At 54.1% G+C, this 21,824-nt stretch overlaps 1 protein-coding gene, 1 non-coding gene and 1 pseudogene across 6 annotated transcripts; all 3 read right to left on the reverse strand.

The window, feature by feature from the left end:
• Positions 1–368: 368 nt before the first annotated feature.
• Positions 369–8,994, reverse strand: MCAM (melanoma cell adhesion molecule). Of its 4 annotated transcripts, XM_025355621.1 has the most exons (16): positions 8,871–8,994; positions 6,969–7,093; positions 6,663–6,870; positions 6,509–6,579; positions 6,319–6,406; positions 4,600–4,779; positions 4,358–4,479; positions 4,097–4,259; positions 3,883–4,001; positions 3,639–3,780; positions 3,362–3,483; positions 3,112–3,253; positions 2,922–3,017; positions 2,587–2,734; positions 2,180–2,297; positions 369–1,739 (listed from the first exon to the last, which is right to left on the reverse strand). In XM_025355621.1, exons 1-16 carry the CDS (start codon positions 8,935–8,937, stop codon positions 1,710–1,712), a joined length of 1,941 nt encoding a protein of 646 aa, XP_025211406.1. In that variant the 5' UTR covers positions 8,938–8,994; the 3' UTR covers positions 369–1,709. The 4 variants fall into 4 exon arrangements, with proteins under 4 accessions (XP_025211406.1, XP_025211407.1, XP_025211405.1 ...); XM_025355622.1 differs by lacking the exon at positions 2,180–2,297; XM_025355620.1 differs by having other exon boundaries at positions 369–2,297.
• Positions 8,995–15,146: 6,152 nt separating this feature from the next.
• LOC112607525 lies at positions 15,147–15,273 on the reverse strand. The gene has a single exon (XR_003115854.1). It is a non-coding gene; the product is annotated as a small nucleolar RNA ACA64 (small nucleolar RNA).
• Positions 15,274–19,530: 4,257 nt separating this feature from the next.
• LOC112606477 lies at positions 19,531–20,229 on the reverse strand (annotated as a pseudogene). The gene has a single exon (XR_003115639.1). The product of XR_003115639.1 is annotated as a 39S ribosomal protein L40, mitochondrial pseudogene (transcript).
• Positions 20,230–21,824: the final 1,595 nt, after the last annotated feature.

Below are 21,824 nucleotides of genomic sequence, written 5' to 3' on the forward strand. Positions count from 1 at the left end.
ACTTGAGTTCTTGCTCATTCAGGGGGTTGGGAGGTAATAGTCGAGTTGCCGTAGGACCAAATGCCAAGGCCCCCTTCCTCATGGCGGTGAGCCTGAGCTGCTTCTGTTCCAAATGGCAGGAAAGCATAGGAAGGGGACACAGCTCCTGCTAACAGCCTGCCAGGCCCTTCATGCTGCATCAGGGCAGTTTGGCTGCTGAAAAGTAGAGTGACTGTCCGCTGTGTGGTAGAACTTGAGCCATTTGCTCAGAAGCAGAGGTAACCCCTGATCTCTGCTGCCAACTGGAAACGGTTTTGTGTGCCTTTTGGTTGTAGTTTCAGAGGCCCCCAGGTTCTTGTGGTACCCATGATGAATAAAAAGCAATGTAAGACTTCTGGGACAATTAAGCTTTATTTTTCATATATATACATATATAAAGGAAACAGTTTGCAAACTTACACACCTGACAAAACCATATATACACACATATGTATGCATACACACAGACACACACCCAAAGCTCTAGCCAGGCCCCTGTTTTTCATCCCTAAGTACCATTCTCTCATTTGGGCCCTTCTAGGTTGGGGCTCCTGAGCTTGGTTTGTAGAAGTTTGGTGCTAATATAACCATAGCTTTAATCCCCGTGAAAGACAGTGTAGACCTCATCTTTGTCCGCTTCCCCTGCCTTTCACTCACGTGATCCATCAAGACAGCCGTGGGAGCCAAGTGAACACGGGCGGTTGAGGCTAATTCACTTGAACTCAAAAACAGTGCCCAGCTTCCTCACTGCAGGCACGTATCTTTTTTTGTTGTTGTTGTTTTTTGAGACGGAGTCTCACTCTGTTGCCCAGGCTGGGGTGCAATGACACGATCTCAGCTCACTGCAAGCTCCGCCTCCTGGGTTCACGCCATTCTCCTGCCTCAGCCTCCCGAGTAGCTGGGATTACAGGCGCCGACCACTATGCCCGGCTAATTTTTTTTGTATTTTTAGTAGAGATGGGGTTTCACCGTGTTAGCCAGGATGGTCTCAATCTCCTGACCTTGTGATCCACCTGCCTTGGCCTTCCAAAGTGCTGGGATTACAGGTGTGAGCCACCGCGCTCGGCCCCGGCACGTATCTTTTAAGGAATGACACCAGTTCCTGGCTTCTGCCCAAAGAAAAAAATGTCACAGGAGACTTGGAAGAGGCAGACAGGAAGGTGGTGGCGGCAACACTGCAGCTGCTTCTGGATGCTGCTGGGGTGCTCTCCAGAGCCGGTGTGAACAGCGCACTTAAACATGAGCAGGTGCCTGGCTCCAGTGCGTCCTCACTTCAGTGGTGCACTTGGATGATGGAAGCCATCCTTTGGGGCAGGAAACCAACTCAGCGAGGCTACCCAGCTCAGCTGCTGGCAGGAGCCAGGTATTTACAGCCATAATGTGTGTAAAGAAAAAACACGTTCTGCAAGAAACTCTCCTACCCAGTCAGGAGGCGGGGGCTCCTTGCTTGGGATGAGCTTCACTCAATGTGGAGATGGTGGCGGACTGGTCCCTGAAAAGCGGGCCTTCTAGGGCCAAGTGAGGTTCTCAGGACAGCTCTGGTCCTAACCCAGTGGCCCTCTGAAAGGGGGTGTGCAGGCGAGTGGAGCAGGAGGCTTCTCTCTAGTCCCTTTGGAGGCTTTGGTTGAGAGAAGAGTGAGCAGGGAGCTGGGAATGGTCCAGGCAGGGAAGGGAACTGAAGTGATTCGGGGCTAATGCCTCAGATCGATGTATTTCTCTCCCTAAAAGTGGGAAGAGGAGAAGAGAGAAACACGGAGACGGTGCTCAGAGTTGAAGGTGTGAGCACCGAGAGGAAGGAGAGATGGAAGCAGAAGCCAATGAACTTGGTGCGGCAGCCTTGGGGAGGAAGCGAGGATGGGCATGGCAGGCCAGGGAAGGAGGGCGGTCCCCGTTTGACTGCACTGGTGAAATGGCCACACCCAGAGTCATGGGCATTGGTCAGGAAAAGATGATGAGACAGGGTTTTTCTCAGTCTTCCTCCAAGCTCCCTCAGCCACTTGCCTGGCCCTGCCATCTGTGAGTGGTGTTAAGAAGGCAAGATGGGGCCTGCTCCCTATCTCCGACAAAGAGGGGTAAAGGATAGAGAGTTAGAACCGTTAGCCCCTGCTGCCCCCGGTCCCTGAGGATGTGGCAGGCTCTGGCCACAGGAACCACCTCCTACCTGGTCTCCTGGAGCCCTCTTGTCACCGCTGCTGCCCTGCAGGAGGCCCATCTCTTCTGGGAGCTTATCTGACTTAACTTCAACTACAAATTCACTCTTACGAGACGGGGGCAGCGTGCTGGGAGGAGGGAGGGAGGCGAGAGGTTGGCACCTCAGGGCCGCAGGAAGGGAAGGGCCCACTGTGAAGGATGTGGGATGGTTGAGGGCTCCTTGCTCCAGGGCCAGCCCAGGGCAGGGAAGCAGGTCATGAGACCATGTGGCTGATGGAAGCTGGGCAGTGGGCAGTGGAGCAGGGAGCACCCTGGCCCAGGGCCCCACTTCTGCTCTCGAGGGGCAGGCGGGCGCTGGGCAGGCGGCAGGCTGGGCGGCAAGATGGGCGGGGGTGGAGGGGCCAGTGTTGGGCTTACATCTCCTGCTTGCCTGAGCGCCCGCACGGCAGCTTGCCCTTCTTATAGAGGAAATAGAGGACAGCACCCAGCACTGCCAGGACCAGGATGCACACAATCACAGCCACGATGACCACGCCCTGGCTCTCCGGCTCTGGCAGCTTTCTCTCTGCGCCACAAAGACACTCCTCATCACTCCCTGCTCCAAGCCACCTTGTCGCCATTGCTGCCCCAGCCAGTCCAAGGCCGACAAGATGGGGCTGCTACTCACCTTTCTGGACAGGGCTCTCTGGGGAGGGACGGGGCAGAAAGGATGCCCTGGCACAGCCCTGGTTCTCTTGCCAGGCCTGGCTTACCTGTGGAGGTGCTGTTGGCTCTGGTATGAGGACTGGCAGTGGAAGTGCTGAGGCCAGTGGTTGTGTTGGAGTCTGGTGTGAGGGTGGTTAAATTGACTAGGAGGCAGAGGGAGGGGTGTTAGGAGAAGCGCAAGTTACTGCCCGTGCCTGGGCCTGCCCCTGCCATCCCCTGCAGGGATGCAGCCCTCACCCAGCTCCAGGAAGAGGATGCTGGTGTTTTTGCCCAGGTCGTTGGAGGCCGTGCATTCAACACCTGTCTCCAACAGCTCTGGGGTCACGAGGACATTCAGGGTGCTCAGGACTCGCTGTGGATCTTGGTCTTGTTCACTTGCCTGCAAGGAAAGGAAGGAGGCAGCTCAGGGGATGGGGAGGATCTCTGGTCCCGGCCGCAAAGCCCAGGCGGGGATTGGGAGAGGGTGGCAGATGAGACACCTGCTCACCGTGCCGTTGACGTTCCAGGAGATGGTGGGCCGGGGGTGCCCTGATGCTTCACAAGACAGATTCAACATCATATTCTCTTTCACCCACACCTTCCTCTCCTTGAATGCCATCCAAGGGGGACCTTGGGGAGGTAGGGAGGGGTGAGGCGGCAAGCCCAGCTAGCCCGCCTCCCCCTCCGCACCAGAGCTCCCCAGAGCAGCAGGTGGCTTTTTGTCAAGAGCTTAAAAACCACCCCACTTGGGGTGACCTGGTCTCTACCCAGAGGGAGGGCCTCACCAAAAACGGCCACATTGACCAGCTGTGTGCGGTTCAGGCCGGGTATGCTGGGCACAGAGGCCACACAGCGGTAGCCGCCTCCTGCCTCCCGTTTCAGGTCATGCAACTGGAGCACAGGCCCCCTTTCCAGCACCTGGCCTGTCTGGGATGAGAGATGGGTCAGAGGGTCTGGGGAAGAGCACACTCTTGTCACCCCCAGCCCCACTCACCCATCAGCCCCTTGCTCCCCAGACCCGCCTGGTACCTCTTCTCTCAGCCACTGGAACTCGAGGTCCTGGCTGCTCTCTGCCTCACAAATCAGGGTGAGGCTGCTGCCTTCCTGTCTCTCAGGGGCTGCGGGACTCACTCGGACGTCAGACACATCTGGGGGTACAGCAATCATGTCACCCAGGGCAGGGCAGGGTCAGTTCCCTATTGCCCCAGTCTGCTCCCCCTGTCCTGGGTCCCCATCTCCTCACAGTTCACCAGTAGTTCCTGTGGTTCACTCGGCAGCGATATCATGGTGTCCAAGTCCAGGCCCTGACATTCATAGAGCCCACTGTGTTCCTTCTGGGCAGGCTCTAGCACCAGGACCCCGTTGTCATTGGTTGTCTCTTCTTCTGCCTCCCTGGTGCTGGGGTTCTGGGGAAGACTGGGGAGGTGAGCAGAGTGCATCTCCCACCACTCCACCCGGGTCTCTGCTTGCATCCCCATCTGCACCCACCACAAAGCCCCCACACCTGCTTGCTGATGCTGAAGTGCGGTGGAGGGTTGCCATCGGCCAAACACCTGATTTCCACGCGGTCCCCTTCCTTCAGCATTCCCACGGGCTCCACTTCCAACCACACTTTTTCTGTCGGGTCTGCATAGGCAAAGGGGGTAGCTCTTGGCCCATGAGTCAACCCTGGGCTGGATAGGGAGGGGCTAGCAGGAGTTTCCAGCAGCCCCAGCCCCAGTGAGCAGAGAGTCAAGTAGCACTCACAGAAAACAGGGACAGTCACTTCCCTGGACTCCTTCATGTGGTTCCCACTGGGCAGCCGATAGTTGAGCTCACAGTAAAACTGGGCATCTTTGTCTTCTTTAACCAGCTGAGCCTTCAGAATACTCTGCAAGGTGTACAAACCACTCGACTCCACAGTCTGGGACGACTGAATGTGGACCCCTGGGCAGGGAGGAAGGGGAGGAAGACTCAGCCTCAGTCCCACCTCCAACCCCACCCTAGGGTTGTCCACCGGGGTTCGTAGGTGTCCATCTAAAGAGTCCCGTGTGCCCTGTAGAGGGCCAGGTACAAATGCAAGCTGGAAACCCTTCAACCCAGCACTTTTACTGCTCAGGGTCAACCCTAGAAAAACATTTACAGGTCTGCTCATGCTCATATCCAAGGATGTGTGCAAAGAATGCTGCAATGATAAAAACACTAACTGGGGAATGGTGAACTCGACTACATGATATGCATAGTATGGAAAACTCGGCAATAAGCAAAACCATCAGCTGATCTAAATAGACTGACCCAGAAAGATCGTACAAAAGAAATTGTCTAACAATGTATACCATACAACACCACTTAGATCAGGCTTTCTCAGCACTACTGATAATTTTTTTTTTCTTTTTTGTTTTGAGAGGGAGTTTCGCTCTTGTTGCCCAGGCTGGAGTGCAATGGTGCAATCTCGGCTCACCACAACCTCCACCTACCTCCTGAGTTCAAGTGATTCTCCTGCCTCAGCCTCCTGAGTAGCTGGGATTACAGGCATGCGCCACCACGCCCGGCTAATTTTGTATTTTCAGTAGAGATGGGGTTTCTCCATGTTGGTCAGGCTGGTCTTGAACTCCTGACCTCAGGTGATCTGCCCATCTCGGCCTCCCAAAGTGCTGGGGTTATAGGCGTGAGCCCAGCCAGCACTACTGATGTTTTAGGCCACATTGATTCTTTATTGTAGGGGCTGTCCTGTGCACTGTAGGATGTTAGCGACATCCTTGGCCTCTCTACCTACTAGATGGCAGTAGCACCCCCTCTAAGTGTGACAACTAAAAATATCTCCAGACATTGCCAAATATCTCCTAGGAGGAGGGGGTACAAAATCACCCCTGGTTAAGAATGACTGATTTAGATAACAAAAAACAAAAGCCTATATCGTTCTAGAAATGTTTCTATATATGAGCAAATACATAGAAATAGGCTTGAAAGAACACACCCTGATTGATAACAGATATTATTTCTGGGAGGGGGTCTCAGGCAAGAAGAAACTTCTAGATTTTTTGTCAGTTTAAATTCTCATGAAAATATTTTCAAGCACCATTTGTATAATTTTTTTTTTAGTTAAAAAGCTTAAAGAAAACATAAGGCAAGTTCCTGTGTAGTACCATAGGCACAGCTCTTTTTAAGAGATGGGGTCTCGCTCTGTCACCCAGGCTGGAGTGAGGTGGCACAATCCTAGCTCACTGCAGCCTCCATTTCCTGGGCTCATATGATCCTCCTACCTCAGCCTCCCAAGTAGCTGGGACCACAGGCACACACCACCATGTCCGGCTAATTTTTTTAATTTTCTGTAGAGACGGGGTCATCCTATGTTGTCCAAGGTGGTCTTGAACTCTTGGCCTCCAGAGATCCTCCTGCCTTGGCCTCCCACAGCACTGAGATTACAGGTGTGAGCCACCACACCTGGCCCAAGGGTGGCTTTTGGGAGCAGAAAGGGCTACTCACGGTTCTTCTCCTCCTTCAGAGGCCGGCCATTCTTGTACCAGATGACTTGAGGAATGGGGTACCCGTTCCTCCCTACACAGGTTGCCACCTAAGGAGCACAAGGTGTAAGTCTCCCTGCCTCCCAGCCCTCTGCAAGCCCCATCTCAGCTGCTGCGCACCAGCTGCCCAGCCCATCTGCCACACATCTCACCTCCTCAGGCTCCTTACTGTCCACAGGGATGCCCAGGGCGTTGACCTGGATGTTTGGCTCCTCTGGAGCTTCTACAAGAAAATAGAAATGAGGGGGACATGGGACCACGCCCCACCACCCTCACTGCCCAGCTGGCAGACATGGGGTCACGCACTGTAGACGCGGAGTTGGATGCGGTGCTCCTGGGACCGAGGGCGCTTGCCCTGGCACAAGAAGATGCGCTCGTCGTGGGGGGTGACTTGAGTCAGGGCCAGAGTAGCCCCTCTGTCCTGGAGGCTGAGCCGGTGCTGGTACTCCCCAGGTTCACTCTGGCCCTGGCCCTGGCGCACACGGAAGATGGGTATCCGCTTCTCCTTGTGGACCTAATGGGAGGGGATACAGAGGAGGAGAGGGTCCTGGGCTACAAGAGGGGCAGAGCCTCCCGCCCCGGGCTGCGCTTTGCAGGAGCCCAAGCACTCACAGAAAACCAGTCGACATGGCTGAGGTTGCCTTGGGACTGGGAGAGGCCGCACTTCAGAAGGGCTGTGCTGCCCACTTCCACCTCCACCAGCTCAGGCGCAGGCTGCTCAGCCTCTCCGGGCACACCTGGGGGAGGGAGGCGGGGCCCCCCGCAGCTGTGTCAGCTCCAGCGGCTGTCCGCCCCTCCCCTCGCAGCGCTGCTGCAGCTGTTTTTCCTGCCACTCAGAGCGTCTGCAGAGGGCCCTGTCCTCTGAACGCTGGACCCCCCGACCCGCGCCCCACCTGGGCCAGCCCTCTCCCCGTCCAGGAGACCCCAGGTCCCTGGAGCTGAGCAGAGATTGAGCAGAGACTGAGCACCGAGCAGCTCCAGCTGAGGCTGGTAGAGGGGCTGAGAGGGGCAACCCAGGCTCCGGGCCAAGAGGAAGGCCCCTTTCCTTCCAGGCCCCCTCCTCTCCGGGTGAGCTCAGAGTGTGGGAATGCAAGGCATGTGCCAGGCTGGGGCACACAGGCCCTTTTGTGTCACCACCGCCAGGGGAAGACACCACTACTCTACCCTCTGCCCTCCAAAATCCCTGCCCTAACTCCCCACAAGACCCAGCGGGCTAACTCTGGCGGAAGTTCCCGTCTCATGCTCCCTCAGCAGCACCTCCATAAACACTCCGCACACACCCGGGACCCCACCCTGGGAAGCTGGTAAGGATGGAGAGGTCAGAGTCTCCTCCAGGGGTCAGGGCAAGGGCCAGGCAGTGGGCAGGAGTGACGTCAGTGGTGCCAGCGTGCTGCCAGCCCTGTGAGGAGGTGATGTCACTCGACACCATCTGCCTGGGCTCTGGGATGCCTGGGTTGTTGCCTTGGCTCTCGGACAAGGAGGGCAGGTGGAAGGAGGGGTCTCCAACCCGGAGCCTCAGACCCCTGACTCCTTCTCCCAGAGCTAGAAGAGCAGGGCAGGGTGGAGCTGGACCGGCTGCAACTGTGGAGCCCGATTTAGCCCTTTCCCCAGAAATAAAGTCAGCCTGGGAGGCAGTAGCCTGGAATACCCCAGGGACATGGTTGGCACTGGGCATGAGGCCAGCGAGCTGGGTATTGCCTAGCCCTCCCCTTCCCCAGCCGGACAGCGGCTGGGACGGCGGAACGGGAGCTAAGAGAAACACGCGACACAGCTGCGGGCCATACAAGGGCAGCGTGGACCCGAGAGCGCCCGGCTACCAGGCGGATCCAGAGAAACGCTCCAAGGTGCCCGGGCGCTCTTCCCACCTGAATGTGGTCCCCAAAATAAGCTAGCGGGCGCTTCCAGTATGGGAATCCTCCATCCCTCATCTCTGTCCCCTATGATCCCATTACTTGGGGAGGCGCGAGGCGACCCACACCGCCCCGCAACCCATGCCAACGCCCAGCTCGGGCGGGAGCAGCCGAACCTCCCGCTCTCGCTCACCTCCAGCCTGGCGCGATGCCCAGGCGGGAGGGGGAAGGGGTGGGCCGGCGCACCCCCTCCAGCGAAGGAAGCTGCCTTTTCCAGCAACAGGCGGGCGCGGAATTCAGGCTTTGAGGATGCGCCCCAGCTGCGCCTCCTGCCCGGCTTCAGTTGCGGGCCTCCAGAGTGAGCACCTCAGGGACGACTCCCCCCAGCACCCCGAAAGGCTGGGCTCCACCCCTTCTCGCTCCCAGAAGCAGCCTCCTCCCCGCCTTCCCAGTGCTGCTCCCGGGATACTCTAGAATCCCCGCTGCAAACTGGCTGCAAAGAAGAGTTGCTCGTGAGCAAGGCGCCCGGCGGTCGGGGACCCGGGGAGGAGGCGCGTCCTCCCGGACGCAACGCCCTGACCCTGCCGCGCCGCTGGCTCTGCTCGCTGGCACGCTCCACCGTAGACCCCTAGCCGGGGCGCGGCCCCCCTACGAACTCACTCACCCGCGACGCGAGGACAGCAGCAGCAGGCGGCGAGCAAGAAGGCGCAGACCAGCCTGGGAAGCCCCATGCTTCCCCGCCGGAGGGCGAGAGCCAAGTGAGCAGCTCAAGGCTGCCGGGGGCTGACGTCAGGGGGGCGGGGGAGGGGGCCCGGAGCGCCCGGGCCTGCCCCGCCCCGCGCAGCCCCCAGCCCCCGCCCCGCGCGCCGCAGCCCTAGGGGGCGGGCCCCGGCGCCGCCAGCCCGGGAGCTGCGCCCAGGAGCGCAGCCGGAGGTAGGCCGGAGCCGGACTCCCAGGCTCCTGGCTTGGGAAGGCTGAGGGGGTAGTGACAGGTGTCTAGGGGTCTGACTGACCGAGGTGGCAGCGAGGAGAAGCTGTCCCGGATGCCCGGAGTCGCCCCGGGTCGAAGCCAGCCAGGCTCACCCCTGTTGAGCCCCTGCCAGCCAATGTAGCCTCTGGGGGACCTCCTGGGGGAGGAGCAGTAGCGGACCTGGTCCTCGGTGTCCCCAAGGGGCCTCCCAATTGGCTTCCCTCCCCTGCCACAGAGAATTCAGGCCGGCCTCGATCACTTCCCAGAACGATTGCACCACTGTCGCTGCCGCCGGCCTGGCACTGCCTCAGCCTCACAGTGCTGGCAGCTTTGGGAGAAGAACCCTGTGCCAGTCCCACAGACCAGAGGTACCTGTATGGGGAGTGGAGAGGGTGCCTTCTGGGCTGTCCCTTCAAACCCAAGCTGCTGCAAGTCTAGCCTTTGACCAGAGAAAGGAAGGAGGGGGCTGAATTCGCAGGCCCAAGGTGTTCACACTTGTCCAGACCTGGGCCTTGAGAATCATGTTTCTTCCCTCTTCACTCTGGAGCCTACCCTGGGACTCAGTTTCCCCTCACCTAAGAGAAAGAAACAGGGAGAAGAAAGAGTTAATGGGCGAGGGGTCCCCAGCCTGACCCTGCAAACCTGTTGCTGTTCCTGATAATTGAAAGGATCCCGGCAGCACTGACCCCCACGCCGTCTTCCCCAGCCCTGTTGATGGTGGGTCCATAGCTGAGGGAAGAATCAAATCAGCCCTGCTTGGGTGGGGAGCTCTGCAGCTACCCTTCTCCCAAAAACACTTCTCCCTGGGTCTTCTGGCCTCTTGAACTAAGGCTCTAGGGAGGGGGAGGGGCTCTTGCCTCACTGTGACCCCAGCAGCCTGGCCTCAGAAAAGGGGTCCACATCTCCTGGTGCGCCTTCACCAGGGAGTGCCAAATAGGGGCCTGGATTTGGGTAGAGGTGTGTTGCCCAGCGGGGCCACCCCTCTGCTGGCTGGGGGAGGTGGAGGGTGAGCCGGCAAACCCCAGAGATGGCCAGGTGACTTGAGAGCATGCTCGGGGTGGCGTTTTGATGACGCAGAGATGACTGGCAAACCACACCAGCCTTGTCTTTCAGAGCTTTGCCGACCCCTCCTCCATGGCCATTAGTCTCCAGCCAGAGGCCGTGCAGAACCCAGGCCCGCCGGGCCAGGGGCCTGGAGCCTGGAGCCTGGAGCCTGCAGGGAGAACAAGAGGAGGACCCTGGCCCCCACTCCGGAGTGAATTTATGGACTGGCCCCAGGCCCAGAGCTGAATAGATGAGAATATTTTGTCTGCTGGGCTGGAGTGGGAATGGTTGAAGGATGCCATTTGCCCTGGCAGGCCCGGCTGGGCATGGAGCTGGCTTCCCTGCCCAACCCCCTTCCTTCACTTAACACCATTAACTAATCATTCGCCTCTCTGGCCTGAAAACAAAGCCAGCTAACCACCAAGGACAGTCAGTCCTGAATTCTTCTTCCGCTGGAGGAGAGTGAAGCCAGGTGGGGGTGGAGGATTTTTCTCTGCAGTGAAAGGGAAATGAGGTTAGAGCCTAGAGCCCAGGGTGATGTCCCTTCCCCTGCATGGCCCCACCAAACAAGCACAGAAGACTGTCCTTTAAGGAAGCCAGTAGCCTGGGGCTGTCTAGGCTGCTCAGGAGTGGGTCATAGCCTCAGGGGACAGACAGCTTCGGGATGGTTTCATGAGGTGGGCACTTTGGGATTCCAAACTAAAGAGGGGTCAGGACCTCGGAGAGGACTCAGGAATGGAGGCAGGGAGCAGGGTGGGGGGAGTGGAAGGTGAAGGGGATCAGCCCTCAGCTCCCCTTAGAGGCCGGAGGCTAGCACTCCAGCAGCAGCAAGAGAGAGAAGGTGGCTGCCGGACTTCCAGCAGGACAGGATTGACAGCCAGCAGAAGGGAGTTGGAGGAGGAGGCCATGGCCTTCCACCCTGCAGGGCCCCAGCACATGGACTGGGTTGGAAGAGCCTGGCTCAGATGTAGGCCAGGGCCAGAAGAGGCCCTGGGGGCAGAGTCCTAATTCTTATTCTTTTTTCCCTCCTTGGGTTGCAGGCAAGAAGGCTGCTTTCCTCCAGCCCCATGGTGGACCTGGGCCCCTCAGACGTGAGGGACCCTCCTGCGCATAATGCCCTCTGCATGTCTCTGGTATAGGTCTGATCACAGGTGGAGAAATTGAGGCCAGGTGGGGTTGGGGGGGGGTTCTGGTTGGGCTCCTCAGCCACAGTCTCCTGGGTGGGTGGAGCTTTCAGCTCATTGTAAGGAGAAGTAGAGCCCTGGGGAGTTGGAGGTAAAAAGACAAGGATGGACCTGTCCCCAGAGGCCAGGAAGGGGCAAGACTGGAACCCAAGTGTCCTCTCTCAGCTCCAGCATAGGGAACTTAATGACTTCCAACCCATCCTTCTGGATCCAGGAGCCTTGACCAGGATGTGAGGATGTGAGAAGGGTGGGCTGGGCCGAGGAAGGAAGCTGATAAAGAGGTGTTTGCAGCTGCTATGAGAACATGGGGTGGGGGAGTCCCAACAATCTTGGCAGTTATGGAGACTGGGGAACCTCCTGGCCAGGCCAGATAATAGGATCCGGTCTGGGTCTTCGGAGGGGGGGGAAGGTGGAGAATTTTTCCAGAATGTGGGTGTGAGTAGGAGAGGATTGTACTGAAGGAGTGAAAACAGGGTGGAAAAAGGGGGGGGGGGCAGGAAACCGGATACTGTACTGGGGGGCCTGTGGGAGATGTGGGGGAAGAGACTGAATCGGGGGAAGCAGCCCTGCTCCCGCCGGACGCTGTCTCACCCATGTCCTTCGCACCTGACCCAGGGCAGGAGGAAGGAGGCACAGCCGGGATGGAGGTGTACCCCACAACACCTTGGGAGAGAGGGAGGGTGGCCTTCTGGGGGATGGAGGGGCTATTTTTAAACTTGGAAAAACCGTGAGTTCATCTCCATTCTGGAGGCTGCAAAGGCCCCATTGTACAGGGGTCTAGAGCGGGGGAGCAGAGGGAGGGGGCAACGGGCACAATGGCGAGGATTATGTTGGAGCAGGCAGGGGGGTAGAGGGCGGAGAGCGGGGGAAGGGCTGTCTTCGTCACAGCTGGCCTACTGAACTCTGGGGTCGAGCCAGGCTGGGGCTTGAACTGGGGGGGCGGGGCCCACCCTCACAAAGATCCCTGTTGGGGAACTGGGGTCTCTGACATCCGGTGGCCCATCATGGGGAGGGGGCTGACGGTGGGATTCCCACAGCCTGGCTTTCCCAGGGACCGCAGGGTCTGTTCCCAGGCTCCCAGCATTCCGACGACTCCCCTGAGAGCTGCTGGCCTCTTCCCTCCGCCCCTTCCCTGCCAGGGAGTGGGGGGAGAGAAGGAGAAAGGATGTGGATGCATCAGGACTCTTCCTGGGGATGATGGACTCTTAAACCAGAGGCAGGGATTGGGTGGGCAGCAGTGGGTGGTTAGGGTAGGTTGATGGGGATTATAGCCCTCCCATTGGAGCCCCCAACCCCGCGGACCCCTCCTCAGACCAACTGGGGACTGTCCTTCTGGTACTTCCCGGCCTTAGGAGCCTCCGCACGGGGGCCAGCCCACCTGCCGAACCTCAGGCCTCCGGCACCCAGGGTCTCCACCCAGGGGACCCGGCCGCGGCGGGAAGGCGCCGGCGCTAAGCTCCCCAGGAGCCTGCCTCGAGGTCCCGCCCGGCGGAGGCAGGGGGCGGGGATCCGGCCGCTCGCCCCAACCCAAACATTACCATAAATGCTCAGGCGACCGCGGGTGGATGGGCGCGCGGGGACCCTGGGGCTCTCCGGAAGTCCCGGATCCGGTCCCTAGGCCCGACCCAGCGCAGGCTGGGTCTGACTAGCCGTCCTCTTTACAAAGCGGTGCAGCCGGGGAAGGCAGAGCTGGGGTGGGCGCGGGGACAGGGTGGAGAAAACCCAGGCCGTAGGGGGCGTCTCGGGGCTGCCTCCTGGGTAGGCAGTGAGACTGTGACCTCTGGTTAAAGAAAGAATGGGGCCTTCTAGCCAGATGGCAGCGGCGGGGCCGCGGCTCGGTCTCCCTGCAGCTCTGCGTGCCCGCTGCTGTCAGCGGTGACACCCTGGGTCTCGGTTCCCCGGCCCGAGCACCTAATCCCCTTCCCTCTCCTCTGCCCCCAGCCTGCACTTGGGGAAATGAAGGGTGATGGGGGCGGGGGTGGTAGCAGGATGCTGGGAGTTTACACCTCTCCCCTTCAGGGAAGTTCACATCCGCTCCCCAAAATACCGCCACCCAGGGAGAGGAATGTCCCCAGAGAGCTCTTCAAATTAGACTTTGAGTCGTCACTGAGGGAAGGGCCAGCTGGTCTACAGGAGGGGGCCTGTGGGAAACCTGGGGGCGCCATGTTGCTGTCTTCTGGCCCCTCTCCTCCCTGAAGGACGCTCCGGCAGTTCCTCTTCCCTGCCACACGGGACTGCCAGCCACACGGGACTGCCAGCAACCCAGGGGGAGCCTTGGAGAAGGTGGGTTCCATCCCACCCCCGGCGAGGCCTCGGACCCTCACTGCTGCTGCCAGGACTGATATTGGAGCCGGGAGTAGAGAGGGGAGGAAAGAGGCCGGGCGTGGTGGCTCACGCCTGTAATCCCAGCACTCTGGGAGGCCAAGGCAGGCGGATCACAAGGTCTAGAGATCGAGACCATCCTGGCCAACATGGTGAAACCCCATCTCTACTAAAAATACAAAAATTAGCTGGGTGTGGTGGCGCGCACCTGTAGCCCCAGCTAGTGGGGAGGCTGAGGCAGGAGTATTGCTTGAACCCAGGAGGCGGCAGTTGTAGTGAGCCGAGATCATGCCACTGCACTCCAGCCTGGGCGACAGAGTGAGATTCTGTCTTAAAAAAAAAAATTGTGTTAGCAGCTGACACTGTGGTGTGTACCTGTGGTCTCAGCTACTCGAGAGGCTGAGGTAGGAGGATTGCTTGAGCCCAGTAGTTCAAGGCCAGCCTGCACAACATATGGAGACCCTCATCTCCAAAAATAAACAAATAAATAATTGTGGTAAAATGCACATAACAGAATTTTAGCCAATTTAAACGTCAGCATTCCGTGGTATTAAGCACATTCACAATGCTGTGCAATTATCACCATTATCAAGTTCCAGAATTTTGTCTTCACTCCAAGAAACTAAAATTTGAACCAAGTTTTATCTAACTAACTCCAAAACCTGCACACTGATGTGTCATAATTACAGCTGAATCAAGAGCTCAGTTGTGTGGTAAAGACAGGAAGTGCGACTGGGATTCAGAAAAGGGGGTGTCAATGTGGACTCTGCTGGCTAGGAAAGTCTTTCCGGAAATATGAAGCCTTCAATGAAAGGTCAGGTTTAGATAGGGAGGAGCGAGGAATGATGTTTTGAGGTAGGGGAAATGACACAAGCAAAAAGAGAGAGATGGGACCCGTGAAAGGGGCACCTATATGGACAACTACAGAATTTCCCTATCAGAAAGTGTCAGAGTAGCCATCCGGCTAGAAGATGGAGTTGGTGGGGAGGCTAGGTGACTTGTCTTGAGATTATATTCACATAGCAATCCCACTACTTTTTTTTTTTTTTTTTTGAGACAGAGTCTTCCTCAGTCGCCCAGGCTTTAGTGCAGTGGCTCGACCTCAGCTCACTGTAACCCCTGCCTGCCTCCTGGGTTCAAGCGATTCTTCTGCCTCAGCCTCCCGAGTAGCTGGGATTACAGGCACACCACCACGCTTGGTTAATTTTTGTATTTTTAGTAGAGATGGGGTTTCACCATATTAGCCGGGCTGGTCTTGAACTCCTGGTCTCAAGTGATCCGCCAGGCTCAGCCTCCCAAATTGGTGGGATTACAGGCGTGAGCTACCTCACCTGGCCTAGTCCACTACTTTCATTTCCAGTATCCATTTACTTGGAGCGCATTGAGGATAGCTTTATTTACGTATTTATTTTTACGTGGCGCCTGTCAGGGCCTGGGTTTCACTGCCACACACAGGGCAGTGCATGGTGAGCTGAGGCCCCTAGAAGCTCTGGGCACTGAATCTCACTTGTGGCCACTGGCAAAGCACAGGATGATTTTCATCCAACCCCGGGCTCCCCAACCACCAGAGGGATGTGGGTGGTTGACGCAGCCAGATCTACCTAAGTGGAGAGGGGGCTAGCTTTAGCTACACCATTACCCCTTGGCATCACCCTTATGAGTTACATGGCTAAGTAGAAATTCAGCACGGTAGAGGGTGCATGCACGTGGGAGCTTGGGCAGATGAGATGGGCTTAGGTTATAAGGGAACAGCTTAAGATAGGGTGGGCAATGGGGAGCCACTGCAGGTTCTTGAGCAATGGAAAAACAATGTGACATTGGAATTTAGGTTTACCGTGGTTTCTTGATTTCATCTTGGCCTGAGAGCACCCCCTGGTGCCGCTAGTTTGAATTGTTTTCTTATCTTACAGAGCAGGTGGGAGGATGGGGGACTGAAAAGCGGGATTGATGAATCGCAGAAGCCAGACTCTTGGGTCCTATTTCACTTCATCCTGGGAAATGACAGCCTTGCAACAAAGCTAGGGATGATATGCGGGCAGACAGGATTTGAGGTCAAGAGGGGCATTGTAGTTCCCTCCTCTGTCTCATAACTCGGTGCATATGTGTATTGTGATTTGGGATACAGCACACTAGTCAGGAACTAAGCTGGGGGCTGGAGACAGGATAATAACTAAAAACAAAAGTCATGTACTTGAGAAACGTACAGTCTCGTGAGGGCGACAGACAAATAAATAATTATAACACAAAGAGCTGCGTACCAGGGTGCAAATATGCACATAAAACAGTTACTTAACCCAGCCTGAGGTGAGGAAAGACGGCTTCTTGGAAGAGTTGATGCCTAGCTTCATTTTAGGTGATGAATAGGAGGTAACTAGGTAAATGGGGGTGGGCTGTGTTGTCTGAAGTGTGACAGAGCTCCCTATGTGCAGGGGGCTGCTAGGAGTTGGTTAATATTCTTCAAGGGAAGGCTGAGGTTAGTGAAGGATGAGGCCAGATTCCAAAGGATTTGTAAGCCATGGTCAATTACTCAGAGCAACAGGCTGTGTATAAATGGTGGTGTTAAGCAAGGGAGCAACCACAAGTGACTTTAAATCCATTAGAGCTCAGGCCCCAGAGGGACAGAACAAAAGGCCCCTCTTACTAAGTTTCCGTTTCCCTTCTCAGATCCCTCCTTTCCCTTGGGTGATGAGGTTGAAAACAGCCAATCCCTTCTGGGGAGCCTGCCTCCGGCACACTGAGTGTGGCCTTATTTTACCTCCAACAAACCAGTTCATTTTATCATAATAGTCCCACAGTAGAATCAGAGGGAAGTGTGGGGAAGGGGGCTCTTCCCTCATATCATCCACATGTGACTGAGATCCCCTTGGCAACCTCTTGGAGGTGGGATACAGCACTTCACCGAGTCCACTAAAAACAATCCTTGCACCAACTCCACACAGTGGAGTACTATGCATCTGTTAAAAGAATGAGGACAGGCCGGGCACGGTGGCTCACACCCAACACTTTGGGAGGCCGAGGCAGGCCCATCACTGGAGGTCAGGAGTTCGAGACTAGCCTGGCCAACATGGTGAAATCCCCTCTCTGCTAAAAATACAGAAATTAGGCAGGCATGGTGGTGCGTGCCTGTGGTCCCAGCTACTCGGGAGGCTGAGGCACAAGAATTGTTTGAACCTGGGAGGCAGAGGTTGCAGTGAGCCAAGATTGTGCCACTGCATGCTAGCCTGGGCAACAGAGCAAGACTCCGTCTCAAAAAAACAAAAACAGAAACAAAAACAAAACAAAAAACAATGAGGACAATCTCTATACACTGGTGTGGACTATAAGGGAATAAAACCCATTCAATTTGAATAAAATAGGAATCCATGACTCCAAACTGATAATAAAAAGATATCCATAAACAGGCCGGGCGCGGTGGCTCACGCCTGTAATCCCAGCACTTTGGGAGGCCGAGGTGGGTGGATCACGAGGTCAGGAGATCGAGACCATCCTGGCTAATACGGTGAAACCCCATCACTACTAAAAATACAAAAAATTAGCGGGGCGTGGTGGCGGGCGCCTGTAGTCCCGGCTACTCGGGAGGCTGAGGCAGAAGAATGGCGTGAACCTGGGAGGTGGAACTTGCAGTGAGCTGAGATCGTGCCACTGAACTCCAGTCTGGGCTACAGAGCCAGACTCTGTCCCAAAAAAAAAAAAAAAAAAAAAAAAAAAGGATATCCATAAACAAACGAGAAGGGAAGGCTATTCTTTATAATCTTTACTGAACATGATTTTAAATTAAAAAGATAGGTATATGGCTGGGCAAGATGGCTCATACCTGTAATCCCAGCACTGTGGGAGGCCAAGGCAGGTGGATGGCTTGAGCCCAGGAGTTTGAGACCAGCCTGGGCAACATGACGAAAACCCATCTCTACCAAAACTCAAACAAAAAAATTCCAATAATTAGCTGGGTGTGGTGGCACCTGTAATCCCAGCTATTCAGGAGGCCAAAGTGGGCGGATCGCTGGAGCCTGGGAAGTCAAGGCTGCAGTAAGACAAGATGGTGCTACTGTACTCTAGCCTGGATGACAGAGCAAGACCTGTCTCAAATAAATAAATAAATAAATAAATAAATAAATAAATAAATAAATAATAAAAAATATAAAAATAGCTACCTAAAGAGGGATAGAAGGAACACCCTCCACCCTCATAATATTTGTGGAGATAGGGCAGGGTATAAATGCAGGCTGTCATATCATACATCTAAATATTTGAAATATTTGAAAGTTAACTAGCTATTTGGTATGCTCTATCCTCCTACCTTGACAAATATATCTTCTAATGACAAAATTTAAAAATATGTAAAGCTGGCCGGGTGCGATGGTTCACGCCTGTAATCCCAGCACTTTGGGAGGCTGAGGCAGGCAGATCACTTGACGTCAGGAGTTCAAGACCAGCCTGACCAACATGGTGAAATCCTGTCTCTACTAAAAGTACAAAAATTAGCCAGGCCTGGTGGCACCTGCCTGTAATCCCAGCTACTTCGGAGGCTGAGGCAGGAGAATCACTTGAACCCGGGAGGCAGGGGTTGCAGTGAGCTGAGATTGTGCCATTGCACTCCAGCCTGGGTGACAGAGAGATACTTTGTCTCAAAAAAAAAAAAAAAAAAGAAAAAAAAAGTAAAGCTATGGTTTTTGTATGATCCAAAGTCAACAAAATATCCAAGATAAGTTAACTTAGCTATTATTGCATGTATTATTACATATATTATTGCCTGGGTACCCTTATGATGGACTAGCAATATTTAGATGAATAATAAAGTGATACACAATTCATAATTATCTATTTATTCCATAAATTAATTTTCCTTGCCTTCACTTCAGGAAATTCCTTAATTATGTTGTTATAATAAAACATTTCTCATAATTCATGTTCTATTGCCAGTAATGCCAAATTAATTGGCCTTTCTTGAGTTATAGTTGTTCTGAGGTCTTCAAAAAAATAATATATCTATATTTCTTGAGACAGTCTCGCTCTGTTGCCCAGGCTGGACTGCAGTGTGTGCGACCTCAGCTCACTGCACCCTCTGCCTTCCAGGTTCAAGTGATTCTCCTGCTTCAGCCTCCCAAGTAGCTGGGATTACAGGCACATGCCACCATGCCCTACTAATTTTTTGTGTTTTTGGTAGAGACAAGGTTTCACCATGTTGGCCAGGCAGGTCTCCAACTCCTGACCTCAAGTGATACACCTGCTTTGGCCTCCCACACTGCTGGGATTACAGGCATGTGCCACCGCGCCCCGGGCAATTTGTTTTTGTTTTTGAGACAGGGTCTCACTCTGTCACCAGACTGGAATGCAGTGGTGCCATCTCAGCTCACTGCAACATCTGCACTGCAGTGCAACCTCTGCAACATGGGCTCAAGTGAGTCTCCCACCTCAGCCTCCCAAGTAGCTGCGATCACTGTGCCACTGCACTCAGCTAATTTTTCTTTTTGTTTTTTTGGTAGTGATGGGGTTTTGCCATGTTGCCCAGGCTGGTCTTGAGCTCCTGGGCTCAAGTGATTTGCCCGCCTCTGCCTCCCAAAATGCTGGGATTATAAGTGTGAGCCACCGTGCCCGGCCTTAAATAATTAATTAATTATTATTATTATTTTTTGAGATGGAGTCTCATTCTGTCACCCAGGCTAGAGGGCAATGGCACGATCTTGGCTTACTGCAATCTCTGCCTCCTGGTTTCAAGCGATTCTCCTACTTCGGCCTCCTGAGTAGCTGGGATTACAGGTACCCACCATCATGCCCAGCTACTTTCTGTATTTTTTTTTTTTTTTCATTTTGATTAAACCGGTATTTATTAACAGCATGCCTGATTCTGCGGAAAGCAGACTTGAACCCTGGTCATTCCTACTCTCAGGGGCAGCATGTTAAGGATAGCAGCCTGCAAGTCTATCTCTTAAACTCCACTTGTGTGTACACCTTGGTGACGTCACTGTACTTGCCTTCAGGGGGCTGGTAGTTAGGGATCGGTGGTGTGTAACATGGCCCTTCCCTCTCAAAGGGGAACAGGTTGGGATCCTGCTTGATGGCCTCAGCATGGAGCTTCGGGGACTCGAGTCGCAGTTCCTCCAGAGCTTCCTGCTGGGCTTCTAGCATGGCCCTGATGGTGTCCCTCTCCATCTTATGCTCTTGCTGCTTGTACAAGGACCACTTCTTCAGAAGCAGAGCTCTCCTCTCAGTCTCCTCAAAGGTGAGCTCCACCTGAGGCCGCTGTCTTGCTTTATCCAAGAACTTTAGAGGGGTAATAAAATCTTCAATAAGAATTAGCTCTTGACTAGCTTTTTCCAGTTTTCGGATCCTTCTTTTCAAGCGCTCCTTTGCTGCTTGGTCTTTTTTAGGATCTACCTTCTTCTTCTTTCGAAGAGGTTCTGATCTCATGGGAATGAGTTCCCAGAAAGACAACAATGATGCTCGCTGGTGAGTATTTCTAATCTGCGTCTGCCAAGTTCCCAGAAGCCCGCTCGTCGGGCGCAGGGTTACTTTCTGTATTTTTGTAGAAAGGGGGTTCCACCATGTTGGCCAGGCTGGTCTTGAACTCCTGACCTTAGGTGATCCACCTGCCTCGGCCTCCCAAAGTTCTGGGATTACAGGCGCGAGCCACTGCGCCCGGCCAAAAAATTAATTTTAATATGGAGAAACTGCTCTGCTGAGGCCTTAGCAAATAAAATTATTACTAATATGTTAAGCAAGACTTAGATTCAGAAAGGAATCATAAATTTTGTATGTCATGTTCAAATATTTTAAGGAGGCTACATATAATAAATATTTGATCCCAGAAAATATTTGAAATATTTTTTTTTCTTCTTCTTATTAGTTTTTTGAAACAGAGTCCCGCCCTGTCACCCATGCTGGAGTGTAGTAGTGCAGTCTCAGCTCACTGCAGCCTTGAACTTCCAGGCTCAAAGTGATCCTCCCACCTCAGCCTCCCAAGTAGCTGGGACTCACAGCATGCGCCGTCACACTTGGCTAATTTATTTACTTTTTTTTTTTTTTTTTTTTTTGAGACGGGGTCTCGCGCTGTGTCACCCAGGCTGGAGTGCAGTGGCGCGATCTCGGCTCACTGCAAGCTCCGCCTCCCAGGTTCACGCCATTCTCCTGCCTCAGCCTCCGAGTAGCTGGGACTACAGGCGCCCGCCACCTCGCCCGGCTAGTTTTTTGTATTTTTAGTAGAGACGGGGTTTCACCATGTTAGCCAGGATGGTCTCGATCTCCTGACCTCGTGATCCACCCGCCTCGGCCTCCCAAAGTGCTGGGATTACAGGCTTGAGCCACCGCGCCCGGCCTTATTTACTTATTATTTTAACATTTATAACAAACCTGCACATATGTTTTATTTATTTATTTATTTATTTATTTATTTATTTATTTATTTAGTAGACACAGCGTTTCACCATGTTGCCCAGTCTGATCTTGAACTCCTGGCCTCAAGTAATCCACCCACCTTGGCCTCCCAAAGTTTTGGGATTATAAGCATGAGCCACTGCGCCCGGACTCATTTTAAAATTTTTTGTAGTGTTGGGGTGTCTCTCTCATTATGTTGCCCAAGCTGTAAAATTGTTTAATCATATATAAATCTTTATCGTTTATGGTGTAATTCTTTTTGCCATCTCTTAAATCATTTCTTAGGTTTTACTTATTTCAAATTCTTTAATGCTGAGTTATTATAAAGAAAACCTCAAAAGGGAGTATGTGGCTACATTTCTTCAAATCTCTCTTCATTTGTGACTGTAACTTGGTGTTGGCCAGAAAATTAGTTTGGTAATTATTGGCATGTGGATTTTTTCCTTCATAGGTTATGGAATATATGGAGAAAGAGAGAGATAGAGATTGAGAGATAAATGACATCAAACTTAGAGAAAAGTTGCAAGGATAGTATGAAGAGTCCTCAAAGACGCTTTACCTAGAGTCACCAACTAATAACAGTTTTTGCTTTTTATTCATCACCATATCATATGTGTGTGCAACATGTGTATTTTTTTTAATGAATTACCTGAGAGTAGGTTGCATACATCGTGTCTCTCTACCCCTTAATACTTCAGTATTTCCTAAAAACAAGGATTTTCTCCAC

This window comes from Theropithecus gelada, chromosome 14, assembly GCF_003255815.1.
Source record: "Theropithecus gelada isolate Dixy chromosome 14, Tgel_1.0, whole genome shotgun sequence".
NCBI lineage: Eukaryota > Metazoa > Chordata > Mammalia > Primates > Cercopithecidae > Theropithecus > Theropithecus gelada.

What these genes read in the sequence shown, in the direction of transcription:
- MCAM (XM_025355620.1), bottom strand. Translation starts at nt 8,937, where the DNA reads ATGGGGCTTCCCAGGCTGGTCTGCGCCTTCTTGCTCGCCGCCTGCTGC. An exon ending in ACAGGAACTACTGGTGAACT is followed by an intron (nt 4,002 to 4,096) that starts GTGAGGAGATGG and finishes CTGTACCCCCAG; the next exon opens with ATGTGTCTGACGTCCGAGTG. An exon ending in GGTCAATGTGGCCGTTTTTG is followed by an intron (nt 3,484 to 3,638) that starts GTGAGGCCCTCC and finishes TACCTCCCCAAG; the next exon opens with GTCCCCCTTGGATGGCATTC.